Source organism: Hemitrygon akajei, chromosome 2 (genome assembly GCF_048418815.1).
Source record: "Hemitrygon akajei chromosome 2, sHemAka1.3, whole genome shotgun sequence".
NCBI classification, from domain to species: Eukaryota; Metazoa; Chordata; class Chondrichthyes; order Myliobatiformes; family Dasyatidae; genus Hemitrygon; species Hemitrygon akajei.
In genome coordinates, this window is record NC_133125.1 from 43,064,108 (window position 1) to 43,084,478 (window position 20,371).

A 20,371-nucleotide genomic window follows, 5' to 3' on the forward strand; every position below is an offset into this window, starting at 1 on the left:
AACTAATTAACTCTGGTTAATTGGGCCATTGGTTAATCGGGCAGCCGCTTATTTGGGAGGCAAATAACATTGCAATATAATTATCAACTTTCTAGCACTTAGCTTCATCCCTCCGCCCCCCCCTCCCGTCTTCTTTCATTTCAGATCTCCCCCTCCCCCTCCCCCTTTCAAATCTCTTACTATCTCTTCTTTCAGTTAGCCCTGACGAAGGGTCTCGGCCTGAAACGTTGACAGTCCTTCTTCTTATAGATGCTGCCTGGCCTGCTGCGTTCCACCAGCATTTTGTGTGTGCTGCTTGCAATATATATATATTCTTTTAAAACTTTCTCATTATTCATTGTGGTTAGCCATTGCTCAAATTCAGGTTTATCATCACTGGCTTATATGTTGTGAAATTTGTTGTTTTGAGGCAGCAGTGCAGTGCAGAACCATGAAATCTATAAATGACAAAACTGGTGCAAGAGGAATCAGATAGTTTTCATGGACCATTCAGGAATATGATGACAGAAGCTGTTCCTAAATACTAAGTGTGAGTCTTCAGGCTCTTGTACCTCCTTGCTGATGGCATGGTGAGAATGGTTAATGATGGATGCTGACTTCTTGAGGCATAGCCTCTTGAAGTTGTCTCCAAATGTTGTGGAGGAGTGTGCCTGTGATGGAGCTGGTTGAGTCTATAACCCTCTGTAGCCTCCTGTGTGTTGGAGGCTCCATACCAGGCTCTGATGCAGCCAGTCAGAATACAAACTTTGTAAGTGTCTTTGGTCACATAACAAGTCTATTGTATCAGTGCTAATATTGATACAGAGGATCTTTATTTAAAGTAACTTTGTTGCTCTGGTTAGAGCAGCACAGAATTTATTTTGATTTCTCTTTGGGTGAAAAGGAAGTATCTGAGCATCTGGCATAATTGCTGAAATTGCTCATGTTAATTAGACCAGGTCTTGTGCACAGTTAGGTTCCTTGACTTGTATGTAATCTCTTTCCTTTTGGTAGCCACACGTTTAATGATAAATTTTCCTGCCAAACGTCTGGCATCTTTTCTAATATATAGTTTTGATTGCAAGAGTTTGGTCACCTGCTAAACTGCTTTGATTGGCTTAATGCCAATTTTCATTTGATTACATTCCTGTGAAATATTTTGCGATGTTTTGGTATTTTAAGTGTTACTTAATGAACAAGTTCTTGTCAATATATTGGTAGTTGCCTGGTTTGTAACAGTTTCAAATGATTTGTAACAGCGGTTCCCAATGTTTAGGTTTAAAAGTGTGCCATCAATATTTTCTGTTGACTTTGTAATTTGGCCAGATTTGTGAAAGCTAGTTGAAGTAACATGTTCTTTTATAATTATGACATTGAACATTGGAATTTGTATCTTTCACTTATTATATTGAGCTTATCTGCTTCTTTGTTGTGTCCAGTTTAGTATTTCCTTTCATCTTCAGCCTTGTGCATAAATGACTATCCTCTTCAAACAGATTAAGGAATTTATAGAACAATGCCCCAGTTGTAATATTGTGGTTCCGTTTTAAAAGTTTAAGGTTGTTCATGGGTGGGAGAGCCACAAAGTTTTCATTACTGGCTGGGTCACAAACAAGGACAAAGCTACTAAGTAAGAAGATAGTCACTTAAAATTGAGCTCAATCAGAGTTTTTTCTTCAACATTGGTTTTGTACATAACCCAATACAACCAGGAGAATTCTGTTGATGCAGAGTTCTTGGGGAGACAAGACACTGCTGGAATCTGAGCAACACACAAGATTTTGGAGAAAATCAGCAGGTCAGGCTGCATCTATGGAGAGAAACGGACAGTCAACATTTCAGGGTGAAGGATCTTACCCTGAAATATTGACTGTCCTCTTCCCTCTAGAGAGACCGTCTGACCTGCCGAGTTCCTTCAGTATCTTATGCATTGCATACAAATCTCAGAGTTGTATATGGATACATACTTTGATAATAAATGAACCTTTGATACACAGTTTTTTTGAGAATAAGTTGTTGCAGGGTAATTTGCTTCATTGTTTTTGTACTCCCTGCAACCAGTACCATATCAAGATTTTGTGTGGTTAGTGAGTACATGCACTTAGTGGAAGAGGTTATATTATTATGAATATTAATTTCAGTAGGAGAAAATCTTACAAATTAGAATGTCTTGTTGAAGCAGAACTTTAGGTTAATTAGAATATTTTCTCAATAATTTTGTGCTTTAGAAAGTGTTAAGCTTATTCATTCATGTAGTTTTCTCTACATTAAACTGCGGATGCCAATATAAAAATAATCACTTCTTTCAACACCTTTAACAACAGCTTTGTGGAGAACCAGCCATTCTAGTAGAATCTCCACAATGTCTCTTCAATAAAAGGAGCCTTCCTTGCATCTTTCTCATTTTACCAAGAGGTATCGTGTTTTCCGCAGCAATAGCTTTCTATTATTTTTAAGAGTTATTGCATCACTCATTTTTTTTAACAAAACCTGGGTAGCAATAAAAGTTTGGGACAAAACCACAGAAAAGCACATACTATTGCAGGGCCATCTTTCTGATGAAATGCTAAGCAGTAGACACATCTGCTCATTCAGGTAACTAACAGATGCCATTGCACTACTTCGAGCAAAAGCAAGAGAGTTCCCCATATAATGCATGCAGGCTGCCCCAGCACCTCCTGTTGGTTGTTAACACAAATTCATTTCAGTGTACCTGTGATGAATAAATGAATCTGAATCTGATAAGCAGCTTTAGATAATTCTGAGATTGAGCAGTTTTGAAACAATTAAGTGAAGACAAATTACTGTTTTAAACTGAAGTGGAGCATGGATTTAAAAACAAAAGCTAAAAAGGGAAAGGAAATACATATACATAAAGTAAAAAGTAGTTATTTTTAAAATGCATGTATGCATGTTGTTAATAGTAGTTCAAGAAGGTCAAATCCAAACAAAATTTGAGAATTAAGCATATACAGTGGATTCCAGTTAATCGAGACAGCCTTTTATTTGGGATAGCTCTTGAAGAACAAAAACTAATTGAGAAAATAGCCCGGATTCCCCTCATTTATTTGGGACACTACATCAGCTAATTGGGACAGGCGACTGCTGCCGAACAGCTTCTAACTATTGTTGGTTGTGTGCACTTGTGTGGCCGTTGGACACTACACCATGCTTAGAGCAAACAGTTTTTAAATAGTGTCAGTTGTGTGTGTTAGTGTTCAAAAAGCGGTGATTTTTGTCACTGATAGTTGACAAGAAATGAGCAGTAAGACAATTCAAAACTGTTTTGCTCACTGTGGTTTCAAGTACTCATGCTGGGAGATGCCAAAACTAGCCTGGAGTGAAAATGAAATGATTTCACAACTTCAACAAGTTAGGAACTACAGAAGTTATTGACAATCATCTTGAATGTTACAATGAAAGTGTCTGCACTGGTTTTGTTCATTTACAGTCAATCAAAAGAACACGGCAGCATACAGTGGATGAATTCCCGCATCAACAACTATTCAAACTAATACACATTTTTATAGTATTGTTGTGGTATTGGTAATGTTTTAATTTGTTCTGTATTTCATTTAAATACATAATTTGTGACTCAGTTAAGTTAATCTTTTCTTTTATACCTTTATAACAATTTCTGTGGAACCTCAGCTATTTGGGGCAGCTGTTTAATTGGGCCAAAATGTACTGGTCCTGATGTGTCCCAATTAACTAGAATCCACTGTATGTGTGTACATGTGTGTATATACGAGCAATTTTATGTTTTATTCCTAAATAGATTCTTCATTGGTGTTATGATATTGTGTTGTGGAAATTTCTATGTTAGATATACACATTAGGAGAGTAAAATGTCCATTCAATTCAGAAGCACAGAATCCAGCACTTGTTTGATAAGTTTTGAATTTCAAAAATAGATTCAATTATTTGATTCAGGCTTGGTATTGGAGATTAAATGGCCAGCTTTGTCAGTACATTTTGTACTGCTTGCAAAAAGTTTTATACTACAGAGATGTCTATATGAAATTGATTACATGGAATCGATTACATTTCATACAGATATAAAAGGTGGCATAATTGATCAGCACACAGTATTTATATGGCAGTATATGGTGGGAAAGTGCAGAGACTCAGAGTTTGACATTCACTGAGAGCACGTGTGGTTTGGGCACCATGGTAGCATAGAGGTCAGTGCGACACTGTGGAAACTCAGGGCATTGGAGTTCAGATTTTAATTCCTACGCCGCCTGCAAGGAATTTGTACATTCACCCATGATCACATGGGTTTCCTTTATGTGTTCCAGTTTCCTCCCACTGTCCAGCATTGTACCAGTTAATAAGTTAATTGGTGATTGTAAATTATCCTGTGATTGAAGAAAAAGAATAGCCCTCAACTCGGCAGTGGAGTTATCGGGGCACCGTCACGATCGTGTTTCCATAGCAAGCTATTCTTGCTTTTACGAGGCCAGGTTGCTAGCTCGACGCTCAACCCGACTTGGGTTTGAACTCAATCCAAACTCGTCCTGTGATTGGACTGGGGTTAAATAGATGGGTTGCTGGGGGGGGGGTGGTGCACAGATGTTAAACAAGAGTTAATTCCAGAAGAACAGAAGCTTATGAAACCCTTCTGCCTTAGGTCTTCTGTATTTTGGGGCTCTTTCTGTACTAGAATTAAGTTGTTGGTTGTCTAACCTTTTTTTCTACAGCTGAAATAGAACCCTTTAATCCCAACAATTTTGATGCTAATTGGTTTGATCCTTCTTTAAAGGTAGAGTAAAAACCCAGTGGATCCAAAATTGACTTTGGGCAGAAAAGGCCAATGAGCACCTGGAAAGCTGTTACCATTGTGCTTATTCAGGACTTGGTTTTCTGTCTTTTTGAGTGCATGAGGATGACTTAATCTGAAATATGAAGAGAATAAAAGTAAAAAATATTGCAGGGAACAAGAAAACAGTGGACTGCAGCTAAGATATGAATGGACTTGTCAAGTGTTAGAAAAATGAAATGTGAAATGGAGAACTGAAGTAATTTGAAAGGAATTACACAACTTCTAGGATAATGAAATGCAGAGGAACAGAAATCTTGAAGTCCAGACGCTTCATGATGGCAGGACACATGGAAGTGTTGATTGGGCATACATAATCACTAAAGGGATAGGTTATAGTAATAGGGAACTAATGCTCTGACTATAGAAATCTCTGGACAAATCCTTGCTCAAGGTTTGAGTTTGTTGCCAGGCATGGAAAACTTCAGCCAGGAGAAAGGATTGGACAGGCTGATTTTTCTTCCCTTTTGCTTCCTTTATTCTAAAAGATGGGTGCAATTGTTATACATAGAATTGTGTACAATGGGACATATTTTCCTTAAAGGGTTTACTACCATTGGAATAGAAAAAGTAATTGGCATGAGGAAAAAGTTCAAAGTAAATTATATTATCAAAGTACATCTATGTCACCCTAAGGTTCATTTTCTTGTGGAGATACTCAGTGAATCTATAGAGTGATAATCATAGCCGAATCAGTGTAAGACCAGCCAACTATGGTGTTCAACCAGAGTGGAGAACATGACAAACTGTACAAATAACACAGAAATAATAAATATATAAATTAATAAGCAAGAAATATTGAGAACATGAGATGAAGAGGCCTTGAAAGTGAGCCTGTTGGTTATCGGAACATTTCAATGATGGGCAAGTGAAGTTATCCTCTTTGGTTCAAGAGCCTGATGATTGAGAGGTAATAACTGTTTCTGAACTGTGTTCCTGAGCCTCTTATACCTTCTTCCTGATGGCAGCAGTGTGAAGTGTGCGTGTCCTGAGTGGTGTTGGTCCCTGATGATGGGTTTTACTTACCGTGTAGATGTGTTCAATGGTTGGGAGGGCTTTACCTGTGATGGACTGGGTGATATCCACTTCTTTTTGTAGGATTTTCTTTTCAAGGGCATTAGTGTTTCCATACCACACCAGGCCATACCAGATAAGAGAGAAGATGAAAACAGTTTTCACTCAGAGGAGGATAGTGATCTTGAGCTACTGTTTTTAAAGACTGAAAGAAGCATTTCTGTTGCTGCAGACTGAGCTGGAAAGTAAGATTACTTTGAATGGCCCTTTTTGGCCATTACAAACTTAATGGAATGAAAGGCCAGCATCTGAATTGCAAATGTTTATAATTCTGTTATAATGAATCACTATGGTCTAAAAGAGTGTTAAGCATGAATGTTCTTAACAGCATGTCATATCACAGCTGTCTCGCTGACTCCAGTGTGAACATTAAGTCATGATAAATATATTTTAATTCCATGTGCATGGCATGAATAGTAGAGAAAATTAGTTTTTCATGGTTAGCATCGTTGTTTTCTGTATGGAACCTAATACCCTTTGTGTGTTAGCTTATACTTGCATTCCGTGAGTAATTAAAAAAAATATTATGTTGCATTTTAATTTGTCTTTTTGAAGTGTTTCTCTTTTCTCCCTACCACCTTGAACTATGCAGCAGCTGTGGCCTGCTGGGTGGATGATCTGTTCTCAGCACTACATTAATATTGCCTTCAGCTCAAGATATTTGACAGTTGTGCTGCCAGCTAAGAATCTGGCATTTTCCACCATTCTCATAGTCTATGCAAACATTTTACCTTTAACAATATTGTAAAATCGGAGATACATATAATTCCTTTCTGAGTATTCTGAATTTGAAGTCTATTCTCTGAATAAATGTGGTGGAACTCTGTATTTGGGAATAGAAAAGCACATACACATCACCGAGAGAGTTAGTCCTCCAAAACTGCTGTAAACCAGCTTCTATTGAAAAGCCTTAATTGGGTCCCGATGTGTCCCAATTAACCGGAATCCACTGAGTTATGTGTGTATGTGGTAGGTTCTCTTGCTTGAAAGTTTTTATATTAATTTTCTTAGCAGCAGATAGCTGTACCTAAAATTGCCATGTTCAGTTTTACAGTCTGAATTATTGACCATGACATCGCCAGCGAATTTCCAGAATGAATAATGTATGTATATTATGTGATGCCATGATAACTGTCTGTCAGTCTCTCTTGTAAGTTAATACAGCTGCTTAAATATAGTTTGAGTTCTTCAATGGGCAGCGCGGTAGTGTAGAGTTTAGCACAACACTTTACAGTATAGTGACCTGGGTTCAGTTCCTGCCGCTGCCTGTGAGGAATTTGTATGTTCTCCCCAAGGTTGCGTGGGCTTTCTCTAGGTTCGTCTGTCTCCTCCCACAGTTCAATGATTAATTGTAAATTGTCTTGTGATTAGGCTAGATTAAATCAGGTGTTGCTGGGCGGTGTGCTCGAAGGGCCAGGAAGGCCTATTCCACTCTGTATCTCAATAAATCAATAAATAATCACCTGTTGTTCCTGCTATCTCTATTGAGTCCTTGATGTACTTTTCTTGTAAACGGATTCTGTCAGTAAACAGTTTTGGAGTGCTCAACTTGATAATGCTGTTTGTTGTGAGGGGACATTACAGCCAAATGCTAATTCTTTGCTAATGTTAAATCCTGATTAACAATAGGAGCGAGAACTCCAAACGGTTTTTCTTTTCCTTCATTTAACTGGGCTCTGGATGTTTATATTGTTCTAGCAATTCCAGTGGATTATATGAACAAACCAGGAATAGAACTTGGCACCCCCTTGTCTCTTTGCCTAACTGGGTAAATCTGCAGAACCAGGAAAATAGACAATAGACAGTAGGTGCAGGAGTAGGCCATTCGGCCCTTCTAGCCAGCACCCGCCATTCACTGTGATCATGGCTGATCATACACAATCAGTACCCCATTCCTGCCCTCTCCCCATATCCCTTGACCCCGCTATCTATAAGAGCTCTATCTAACTCTCTCTTGAATGCATCCGGAGACTTGGCCTCCACTGCCTTCTGGGGCAGAGCATTCCACATATCCACCACTCTCTGGATGAAAAAGTTTTTCCGCATCTCTGTTCTAAATGGCCTACCCCTTATTCTTAAACTGTGGCCTTTAGTTCTGGACTCACTCATCAGCGGGATCATCCTTCCTGCCTCCAGTGTGTCCAATCCCGTAATAATCTTATATGTTTCAATCAGATCCCCTCTCATCCTTCTAAATTCCAGTGTATACAAGCCCAGTCGCTCCAACCTTTCAACATATGACAGTCCCGCCATTCCGGGAATTAACCTTGTGAACCTACGCTGCACTCCCTCAATAGCAAGAATGTCCTTCCTCAAATTTGGAGACCAAAACTGCACACAATACTCCAGGTGGGGTCTCACCAGGGCCCTGTACAGCTTCACTGCCTGCTGTACCTGCATGCTTGCTTTCATTGACTGATGTACAAGAACACCTAGATCTCGTTGTACTTCCCCTTTTCCTAACTTGACTCCATTTAGATAGTAATCTGCCTTCCTGTTCTTGCCACCAAAGTAGATAACCTCACATTTATCCACATTAAACTGCATCTGCCATACATTTGCCCACTCACCCAACCTGTCCAAGTCACCCTGCATTCTCATAACATCCTCCTGACATTTCACACTGCCACCCAGCTTTGTGTCATCAGCAAATTTGCTAGTGTTACTTTTAATATCTTCATCTAAATCATTAATGTATATTGTAAACAGCTGCAGTCCCAGCACCGAACCTTGTGGTACCCCACTGGTCACAGCCTGCCATTCCAAAAGGGACCCGTTAATCACTACTCTTTGTTTCCTGTCAGCAAACCAATTTTCAATCCATGTCAGTACTCTGTCCCCAATACCATGTGCCCTAATTTTGCCCACTAATCTCCTTTGTGGGACATTATCAAAAGCTTTCTGGAGTCCAGGTACACTACATCCACTGGCTCTCCCTTGTCCATTTTCATAGTCACATCCTCAAAAAACTCCAGAAGATTAGTCAAGCATGATTTTCCCTTCATAAATCCTTGCTGACTCGGACTGATCCTTCCTCTTTCTAAATTTACAAAACTAATCTTTCCTCTGTAATAAAGTTTTGTATATGTTTGTCATAGTTTAATCAGAATTAAAAGTTATTCTTGCCAGTAACTTACTAAAACAGTACAGCACCTGTCTCTTAAAAGCTTAATGGTGATTAGAATTTTGTGGTTGGCAGCTGGATGTTTCTAAGATTCCTTTAAACAGTAATTAAACCAGTTGGTAGTTTGTGCAACAATAATTTATTACAAGATTTTTCTTTTGTAAATTAACAAATCGGGCACATTTCTCATTGTACAGTAGTCAGAATAAAGAGTCCTCACTTATTGTCTTGCATCTAATAGCAATTTGTGACTTCAGTACTTTAATGTGAACACATTGTTGTTGCTGCATATTCTTTAGAGCATACATAATGAATAACCAAATGATAAATTTCCTTTGGGTTAATCACAGAATTACTGAAATATTCATAGCTATTAAATACTACAGAATTCATCAGGTTACTTTCCAGGTATCTGAGTAAAAAGTGTGTGCATATTGAATAAACTTATTAATAAAACATTCTGCATTTATCTTTTTAGTAGAATACAGATTTTTGTCATTATATCTAGGAGTAATATTCCTGATTATTTTATGATTGAACACAAGTGCACAAAAATAGCATTGTTGGTTTATTTTGTCAGTGTACTTGCAAAATTATTGGTACTCAGCAACCAGAACAAAACAGATGGAATATTTAAAGTTACTCTGGGTATTGTTTTGCAAAGTGATAATTACAAAATTAGATTTACAGACTAGTCACTGTTTTTCCACAATTCCCATAATTACATGTTTTATAATAAGTTTCATTTACATTGTTTTGTTTAATCTGAACTGGGGTGTAACCATTAGAATTTTCAAGTTTGTTTTTGTTTCCTCTGTCCTGTCGTTTATATTAGTTGATGGCAAAAAAATTTTTTGGAGATATTTAGATCTATGTTGGTTATTCCTTCTTTTCAGTTCTCCGGCTCTGGAAACTGAGGAATCATTTTTTTAAAAATTGCACATTGTAAAACATAACTTCTCTGAACCCACAGATGACTTTAAATTCTACCAAGTTTTGAGATGAGTGAGTAAATTGTAGGAGAAAACATATCTAATTGTTGTGATTCAGGTGTTGCTGCCTTTGTATGTTCGAATGTCTTCTGATGGAGAAACTGGTTTGAACTCTTCAGTATGGTATTAATGGCAGTTCAATTAACATTGCAGGCAAAAAAATGTAAGTATTGCTGCCTTAAAAATTTCTGGAGATGTTGAGGAATGTTATTGGTTCACAGTTTATTTGATAGCCGACGGAAAAGATACCAGTACAATTGGCTAAAGTGTTTGTGAAATGGATGGACATGCAGAAAGGTGAGCTGCAGATCATAGAGCTGAGGCTATTTTTCCCTCTATTATTATGTATTGCATTGTACTGCCTCCACAAAGACAAAAAATTTCACAGCATCCTGATTCTGATTTTGATGCAGAAGACAGAGAGGGTCAAAATAGCAACTGGACAGCAGCATGTATAGTGAAGGAGCATTTATGAACCATGCCTGATTAGCACCTCAAATCAATTCGCTCTATATTCATTTTTGCTCCAAATCCCTAAATTAAGCAAAAATTTGTAATGGGCTTGACAAGGTAGGTAACTCTGGTTGGGCTAGGAGTTTGAGGTGATTTGGTATGTCACCAGATTCTTGCAAATTTCTACAGCACATCCCACGAACCAATCTTCCATCCTTGGACTCACATAACACTGCACGCTGTCGGAGCAGTGCTGCCAGGATAATCAAGGACACGACCCACCCAGCCAACACACTTTTTGTCCCTCTTCCCTCCGGGAGAAGGTTCAGGAGCTTGAAGATTTGTATGGCCAGATTTGGGAACAGCTTCCTTCCAACTGTGATAAGACTGCTGAACGGATCCTGACCTGGATCTGGGCCATACCTTCCAAATATCCGGATCTGACTTGCACTACCTTACTTTCCCATTTCTATTTTCTAATTATGATTTATAATTTAAATTTTTATTATATTTACTTCCATTTGTACTTAAGGGAGCGCGAAGCGCAGAATCAAATATCGCTGTGATGATTGTACGCTCTAGTATCATTTCTCTGGTGACAATAAAGTACAGTAAAGATGTGCTGTGGAGAATATTCTAACTGGTTGCATCACCATCTGGTATGGAGGGGCCACTGCACAGGATTGGAAAAAGCTGCAGAAGGTTGAAAATTCAGCCAGCTCCATCACAGGCACGAGCCCCCACAGCAGTCAGGACACCTTCAAAAGGCAATGCCTCAAAAAGGCAGTATCCATCCATCCATCTAGGACCCCCATCACCCGGGACATGCCTTCATCTCATTGCTAACATCAAGGAGGAGGTACAGGAGCCTGAAGACACACACTCAATGTTTCAGGAACAACTTCCCTTCCTGCATCAGATTTCTGAATGGACATTGAACCCATGAACACCACCTCCAGGTTTTTTTTCTTTTGTTCTCTTTTAACAAAATATATATCCTAAAAGTTAACATTGGAGGAATTTGTCCAGTATATGCTGTTGTGTTCTTTTGACTGTAAATGAACAAAATCAATGCAGCCACGTAGTACAGATAGTGGAGTGCCTTCATACAAAATGATTGCATCTTCCAAATATTAATTTTATTGTAATGTTCAAGATGATTGAATACCTTAAAATTTTTCATAGTTCCTAACTTGTTGATATAGAGAAATCATTTCATTTCAATCCTGGCCATTTCTGGCATCTCTAAGCCTGAAAGCTTGAAATCACAGTGAGCAAAACAGTTTTGAATTGACTTACTGCTTATTTCTTGCCAGCTATCAGTAACAAAAGTTACTGCTTTTTGAACATAAGCACACACAACTGGTGCTATTTAAAAATTGTTCACTCTGAGCAAGATGTAGTGCCTAACAGCCAGACAAGTTCATGCTACTGACGTTGGTTAGAAACTGTTCAATAGCATTCTCCTGTCCCAATTAACCAGCGTAGTGTCCCAAATAGATGAAGGGAATTCTGGCTATTTTCTCAGTGTGTTTTTATTCTTTTAAGAGTTGTCTTAAATAAAAGGCTGCTTGATTAAACTATGGCCTGATTAACTGGAATCCACTGTATATATGTTTCTCATTGTAATTTATAGTTTTTTGAATGTATTGACTGTTCTGCTGTCCACAAGAAGGGTCAGAGCCGTCTCTATTTCCTGAGGAGACTGAGGCCCTTTAACATCTGCCGGACGATGCTGAGGATGTTCTATGAGACTGTGGTGGCCAGTGCTATCATGTTTGCTGTTGTGTGCTGGGGCAGCAGGCTGAGGGTAGCAGACACCAACAGAATCAACAAACTCATTCGTAAGGCCAGTGATGTTGTGGGGGTGGAACTGGACTCTCTGACGGTGATGTCTGAAAAAAGGATGCTGTCCAAGTTGCATGCCATCTTGGACAATGACTCCCATCCACTCCATAATGTACTGGTTAGGCACAGGAGTACATTCAGCCAGAGACTCATTCCACCAAGATGTAACACTGAGCGTCATAGGAAGTCATTCCTACCTGTGGCCATCAAACTTTACAACTGCTCCCTAGGAGTGTCAGACACCCTGAGCCAATAGGCTGGTCCTGGACTTATTTCCACTTGGCATGATTAACTTATTATTACTTAATTACCTATGGTTTTATATTGCTATATTTCTTCACTATTCTTGGTTGGTGCGGCTGTAACGAAACCCAATTTCCCTCGGGATCAATAAAGTATGTCTGTCTGCCGCAGAACGACATGCCAGTGATATTAAATCTGATTTTGATTCTGATTCATAACCGTCTTTAATAAATGGCCATTCAGATGTGTAGGAATTTCTCCACCCAGTGCTTGGTAAATTGTTTGAATGCATTACCTAAGAGGGCTGTGGAGGCATAGTTGCTTAGTATATTAATGATTTTTTTAATGCAAATGAATGAAGGGATATGGGTTAATGCAATAACGTGAAAGTGAATTAAGAATGATAATCATATTGACTGGAGGAGCAGGTGTTAGGAGTGTTCTTCTCTATTCCATATGTTCTTAAAAACTGTATGTTTTTTGACTGTATATTTCTTGGTATATCAGCATTTAGGGAGCAGGTTCAAGTGTTCAATTTATGTTGGCATAAGTTTTTCCTGGCATCTTTCCGAAAGATCGAGTTCTAATGTTAAGGGCGTGTTTTGATTTACTCCACACCCCCAGAATGGAAATAGTTTCCCTCTAACCTGTGATCTTTTCCTTGTTTAGTAAATCACTCCTGACACTAAACTAAGTATAGATAACCTGTCCTTGTAATCGAAGCCTTTTAGGTTACGGATTGACCTGATGTTAGTGAATTGAGCTAGTGTAGTCCGCAAAGACAGCAGTGCCGAACAAATAAAACTTGGATAAATGAAAGATGGAGAATGAGAAAACTGGGAGGTTGCAGGTGGCAGTGGCGTGGTTGAGGATTTTGAACTGAGGTGCCAGTGGGTGGTATTTTTACAGTGATGGAGCAACTTGTAACAGAGGAGCTAAGGCAGAACAGATTCAACTTTGCAAATAAATATGTACAACTTGCAAACTGATGCATTCAGAGCCGGTGGCAAAAACTACTGAACCTCACAACATTGATCATTTCTCTCACTTCCTACGGTGTCAGTAAAACCAGGTAAATAGAAATACACTTTGTAATGCTCTTCTAGAGTTTCGAAGTTGGGCTGCAATAATTTTTGAGTAACGCAAAGTGCTGGATGAACTCTGGAAAGGAATAAATAGTTAATGTTTCAGGCTGAGCCCCTTCATTAGGGTTGGAAAAGAAAGGGGCAGGTCAGACTGAGAAGGTGAGAGGAGGGAAAGGTTTACAAGCTGGCAAGTAATTGGTGAAACCATGTGAGAGGAAAGATGGGGCGCTGAAGTAAAAAGCTAAAATGTGATAGATGGAAGAGGTTAAGGGCTGAAGAAGGAGGGATCTGATGGGAGGAGCAATGGATCATGGAAAAAGTGAAGCAGGAGGCACATCAAAGGGCAATGATGGACAGTTGAGGAGAACAGAAGGGTGAGAGAGGTACCAGAATGGGGAGTGGAAAATGTGAGAAAGGGGAGGTGTGGTAAAATTCTTGGCATATAACATCCATAATCCTCCACAAATCTGTCAGCACTTATTTTTGTGCTTCTAATGATGGAGTCATTGGCCAATCTTGCTGAAGTTCAAATGTTGGGAAGTTTTGTGATGTCAAAGCCCAGATGAAAGATTTGAGTAGACTAGGTTTAAGTTCTCTAGAGTTCAGAAGGATGAAAGAATATCATGTTGCAATATACAAAGTTCTTGTGTGGCTGCACAAATTGAATACATAGAAGATGCTTTCCTTGGCTAAGGAATGCAGAACCAAGGTACACAATCTCAGAATGATGGGTAGGCCATTTAGTACTAGTATAATCTAAATAAATCTAACATATAACAGAAAGCTATAGAGGCACATTCTGAAACCTTGTATCTACCACGCTTTCTTTACACCTTTCTGTGTAATTTCATGTTCTGCCAAGGAGAATGATAATGCAGGATGCACAATATGCTGGAGGAACTCAGCAGATCAGGCAGCATCTACGGAAATAAAGGACTGAAACATTGACTGTTTATTCCTTTCCATAGATGTTGCCTGACCAGCTGACTTCATCCAGCACATTGTGTGTGTTGTCCTAGATTTCCAGTATCTGCAGAATCCCTTGTGTAAATGATGGAGCTAGTAAGGAGCAATTCATTAACCAGCCAAGAGAATCTACTAATAAAGGGGTAATGCAAATTAACTGAAACATCCAAAAAACTTGCTTGGAAGATATACTGTACCTAATTTTTGTTTCAGTCATTGCTTAGAGTAAACCACAAACATCAAGTATGACAGGTATGATAGAATTAAGTTTATCTTTTCAATTTAGTCCTTCACTAAATTGCTTCAGCAGGGATGAGGAGAAGCCTGGGCTTTGAATGTATCGTTTATCTTCAGCAAGTTCCAGGTTTATGGAAGTTGGCGGTAACAATTATGCACAGTGAGTATGTGTAATTTCCAGAAAGCTTCAGCATTCATTACTTGGCTTTTCCACGTTGAGGTGTAATGATAGATCTTATAGATCTTCTCATTATGTGAGCATTTGTTGATTTTCTTTTATTTTTTTCAGAATACTTGAATAAACTGAATAAATTTTTAGAAGAGCTTTCTATTTCAAGTGTCATTTCCTATGCTGCTAAATTCTTGAGAATGCCTTATAACGTTCTAACACTCCTCATTCCAATATTCCTGAAATGTACTGTGTAAAAGTTGAAAGTATATTATAAAATCTACAGTGTGTATACATTATACAACCTTACAGGCAACCATGAAACAAAGAACCCTAATAGAACTCATTTAAAAGAAAAGACCATCAACACCCAGTGTGGAGAGAGAGGGGGAAAAAACAAATTGTGAAGCCAATATAGCAAGTAAACAGCGTTTGGAACTGAAGTTCACAATACCAGGTATCACTGCCGCTGATGCAGAAGTTCACTAGTTGCAAGCCACAGCCCCAGTCCAGTGCAGAGATGAGCAAGCCAAACCAGCCTGTCTCTCCCCTCTGACGCCAATACCCCACCCACTTCAATCTGGTCCGATCCTTAGATCGTCCAAACCTCTTGTCATTCCTTGCTCTCGGACTGGGGCTCTGCCACTTCAATATGCCCTTAGGCTCGGCCTCGATTCAGCTGGTACCCGACCTTTCCAATTTGGCTCAGCTCTTGTATTGATCAAACCTTGGATCTTTCCTCACCTTGTCTCTGCTCCATCACATCAAATTGCCTCAAAAGTCCACTCCAGCAACTCTGGCCCGTACATGCTGAAATTGTCCTGCCCAGTGAGACCCCAGCCCACGCCACAAAAAATGCCGAATTGCACAAGCGATTCAGCTGAACTCCCAACAGGGAAACCCCAGGCCACTGTTTGCAGTGATCATTTACCAGAAAAAATGTGAATAACTAAGTATTTAGTTACTTTCTTTGTTTCGTTGGCCACTAGCAAACGGTCACCGGGCTTCACCAGCACCATCTTCAACAAACTCAGTGTTACTGTAACCCATGTGATAGATGCCAGTGGTGGGCTGCTGCATTTGGTTGTTGTACTGTTCTGGTTTTACAAAATGCAACTTTGAGAGTAATGCAGTTGTTCCTATTAGTATCTGACTTCTGCTGTCTGGCAAGTTACACCTCAGAATGTGATTCTTACTTCCTTGTAAACAGAACTCTTCTTCTCTTCACCAGCTTTTCTAAACTGCTTCATAGATTGACTCCTTCTGATATTTCACTGAAGGAAGTGTTTTCTTGGGGGTGCTCTTAACCATTTTTCCATCTATAATGATTAACCTTTAGTGCTGTTAGCTGATTTGCTTACAGTCTTGCAAACTACATTATTAAATAGAACTTCCATGTTACAACTGATTTAAGTTGAACATCCTAACATGATGTGCCAAATTCCCCTGATCGAACCTTAAGTCGTTTAAAGCTATTAGGATATTAGGAAATGATTAAACAATATCAATTACTAAATAGCATTTTTTTGAAAAATGCAATACATTTTTTCATTACAGTTTGCGTAATTAAAAACAAATCAAAACACTTGAAGCAATTATCTGGCTAGGGGATGCCAGCTGCAACACTGAGTCCTTTTGGGAACTTGTACTACTTTTGGAGACTGGAATTAGAGAGGTCCTCAGCTTAAAGAAAATGTGAGAAATTTCTGATGATATTGCCCATGTCTAAGTCTGTGAATATGTTTTTAGAAATTCCTTAACATTTTTTCAGTATTTTGCAACTTGATAAAAGATTTTATACAGTGCATAGTATATTATATACAATCACCTATGTCAGGATGCTGTTTGTTGATGGTAGCTCAGCGTTTAACACCACCATTCCTACAGTTCTGATCAATAAACTACGGAACTTGGGAGGTACAAAGGTCCTCTGCAACTGGATCCTTGACTTCCTAACCAGAAGACCACAGATTGGTAATAATATATTCTCCTCACTGATGATCAACACTGGTGTACTTCCGGGATGTGTACTTATCCCAATGCACTACTCTCTCTGTACCCATGACTGTGTGGCTAGGCACAGTTCAAATGCATCTATAAATTTGCTTATGATACAACCGTTGTAGGGAGAATCTCAGATGGAGACGAGAGGGCATACAGGAGTGAGATATACTAGCTAGTTGAGTGATGTTGCAGCAACAACCTGATAGGTTGCTCAATCCTCATAGGGGGATCAGAAGTGGAGAGAGTGAGTAATTTCAAGTTCCTTGGTATCAAGATTGGAGGATTTAACCTGGTCCCAAAATATCCATGCAGTTATAAAGAAGACAACACTGGCTATATTTCGTTAGGAGTTTGAGATTTGGTTTGTCACCTAAAACACTCAAACTTCTACAGATGTACTATGCTGTCCATTCTGTCTGGTATGGTGGGGGGCCTACTGCACACGACCGAAAGAGGCTACAAGAATTTGTAAAATCAGTCAGCTCCATCTTGAGTACCAGCCTCCGCAGTATCCAAGACACTTTCATGTAGTGATGCCTCAGAAAGGCAACGTCTATCATTAAGGACCCCCGTCACCCAGGACACACCTCATTGTTACTGTCAGGGAGGAGGTACAGAAACCCGAAGGCACACACTCAGCAATTCAGGAGCAATTTCTTCCCATTTCTAAATGAACATTGAACCTATGAACACTACCTCACTTATATTACTTTTGCTTTTACACTATTTTTAATTTAACTATTTAATATACATATATATATACTTAATATAATTGATTTACTTATTTTTTGGATATTATCGTGTACTGCTGCTGCTTAGTTAACAAATTTCACAACCTATGGCGGTGATATTATACCCGATCCTGATTCTGAGTAGCAATCGTTCTTTGGCTTGCTTCATATCACTTCGGAAACTAAGCACTTCAAGCAAGTACTTCCTGGCTCACATCAACTTTGCAAACCTTGCCTTGGCACATTTGGTGATGTAATTCTCTTTCTGAAGCAACAAAAGAAACTTTGACGACAATGTCGATAGTCTGTTCCAGAACAACACTCTGTTACCAGCACACAGCTGGACTGGGCTGCCTGCCAAATGAATGAATGAATGACTTGTACTCATCCTTCAGCCGCCTACAGATCTAAGTCCACAGTGCACCATCCCCATCATCCCCTGGTCATCCACTCCTCACACCCCATACCCCAGGATCTTTCAGCCTTACAGTCACCTCTCTTCAATGAAAATGTTGGAACCTGATCCTCCATGACAAATCAACTGAAGGCCCCTGATTTTTGTTTTGGTCACACAATCCAGCTACTCATCTGGCCTCCAACATCAAGAGGGTCAGCCTCTCCTCCCATCCACACCTACCGGCATTGCTCATCTACGTGCCTTCTCTCTCTGTGTTTCCCCCCCACCCCCGACCTAGCTAAAGCATGTGACTGCTGTTTGAAACTAGTATACATACAAATAAAAAGCATCTGAGCAACACAAGCTGTTATTAATGCACAAATTGATCAGCATCTAATGGTGGGAAATAATCCTACTAATTACATATTGCCACAAGTTGCTTTGATGTTTCTCACTGCTCCATCCTACATTTGTGAGAATGATATACCACTCCCAAACTGCAGTTTTTTCCATGAAGTTTCTCTATTTGAGTATTAGTTGCCCACTAAACTTGTCAGAAAAAATTAAGGCAAGTAATTAGTATAAGCACCCACGTGACAATGTGATAAATGTCAATGACTGCCATTTTTTTGTTTCACTCAGGAAATGACCAGTTACCTGTGACACAAACACAAGAAAATCTGCAGATGCTGGAAATCCACGACAACACACACAAAATACTGGAGCAACTCAGCAGGTCTGGCAGCATTTCTGGAAAGGAATAAGCAGACAACATTTCAGACCGAGTATCTTTCATCAGGGCCAACATCTCTGCCCGAAGCATCCGCTGTTTATTCCTTTCCATAAACGTTGCTTGACCTGCTGAGTGCCTCCAGCATTTTGTGTGAGTTATCTGTGACACCTCAATCATTCCAAGTAGTAAATTGCTCAAAATTGAATCATATTTATCTTTCTTTTTTTCTCATGATTTCTTTAGTTAATTTGACCTTGAATTAATCAGTTCTTCTCTTTATTTCCACATTCTTAAACCTTAAGAGAGGTACGCTTTGCTTCTTAGCATTCTCTAAACTAGAGAGAAAACTAACTTTGTAAGGAGGAAGAGAAGAGCCAATTTGATAAATGCAAAAATTGAGAGTGCAAGATATTACGTTTATATCTCCTAAATGGAAAAGAGTAGAAGATTTTTGCATCTGAGATACTCCCCTTCATGAAACGGGGTTTCCCTTCCAGTATCAATGCTGCCCTCATCCGCATTCCCTCCGTTTCCTAGACATCCGCCCTTATCCCTTCTCCCTGTAAGCAGGACGTGTTCACCTGTTGCTGCACCACCTCCCTCACCGCTATTCACTACCCCAAGCAAACCCAACATAGATTGGGGGATTGCTTCACCAAGCACCTCTGTTCCGTCCACCTCAAAAAGTGGGGTTTCTCAGTGGCCATCAATTTTAATTCCGTTTCCTATTCCCATCCTGATGTGTCAATCCATGGCCTCCTCTACTTCCACGATGAGGCCACTCTCAGGTTGGAGGAGCAATACCTCATATTCTGTCTGGCTAGCCTCAAACCTGATGGTGTGTTAACTGATTTTTCTAACCTGATAATTTCTCTTGCTTCTACCTTTACACTTTTTCCATTCCCCATTCTGGCTCCCTTCTTACCCGTCTCATCTGCCCATCACCTTCCTCCAGTGCCTCTCCTCCTCCTCTTTCTTCCATGGTCCACCCTCTATCAAATTCCTTCCTCTTAAGCCCTTTACTCTTCCATCTATCACCTCCCAGTTTCTCAATTAATACCCCCCACTAAACTGATTCCACCTATCACAGGCCAGCTTGTGCTCCTTTCCCTCCCACTACCTTCTGACTCTGGCTTCTTCCTCCTTCCTTTCCGGTCCTGATGAAGGGTCTCGGCCCAAAGCATCCTGTTCATTCCTCTCCATAGATGCTAACTGACCTGCTGAGTTCCTCCGGCATCTTGTGTGGGTTTTTTTCCTTTAGATTTCCAGCATCTGCAGAATCTCCTGTGTTTATGAAGTTTTCTTCCAATTTTATTGATTAAGATTTAATCAAGAGCTAGGCAAAATGATTCTTAAATACTGATCTTAATAGTAAATTGAAAAATATGGTGCAGCTATCAGAACACCTTGTTAGTTTTTGTATTTGCAAACCTGTGGAATAAATAATAGTAACATGTAGTTTTTGAAAGTATGAAATTAAATAAGACAATAATAATATTGAATATCTTTATTTC

The 20,371-nt window shown here is 39.4% G+C and overlaps 1 protein-coding gene across 5 annotated transcripts in view; it reads left to right on the plus strand.

Annotated features, from left to right (window-relative positions):
• The window catches only part of aopep (aminopeptidase O (putative)), a 218,363-nt gene that overhangs the window by 140,775 nt on the left and 57,217 nt on the right, over positions 1-20,371 (plus strand). Inside the window, exon 14 of one of the 5 annotated variants that reach the window (XM_073071315.1) lies at positions 14,894-14,971. The exons of the other annotated variants lie outside the window; for them this stretch is intronic. Coding sequence (XP_072927416.1) covers positions 14,894-14,902 — 9 coding nt within the window. The 3' untranslated portion in view covers positions 14,903-14,971. Of the gene's footprint in view, positions 1-14,893; positions 14,972-20,371 lie in introns of those variants that run through there. 5 annotated transcript variants of the gene reach the window in all.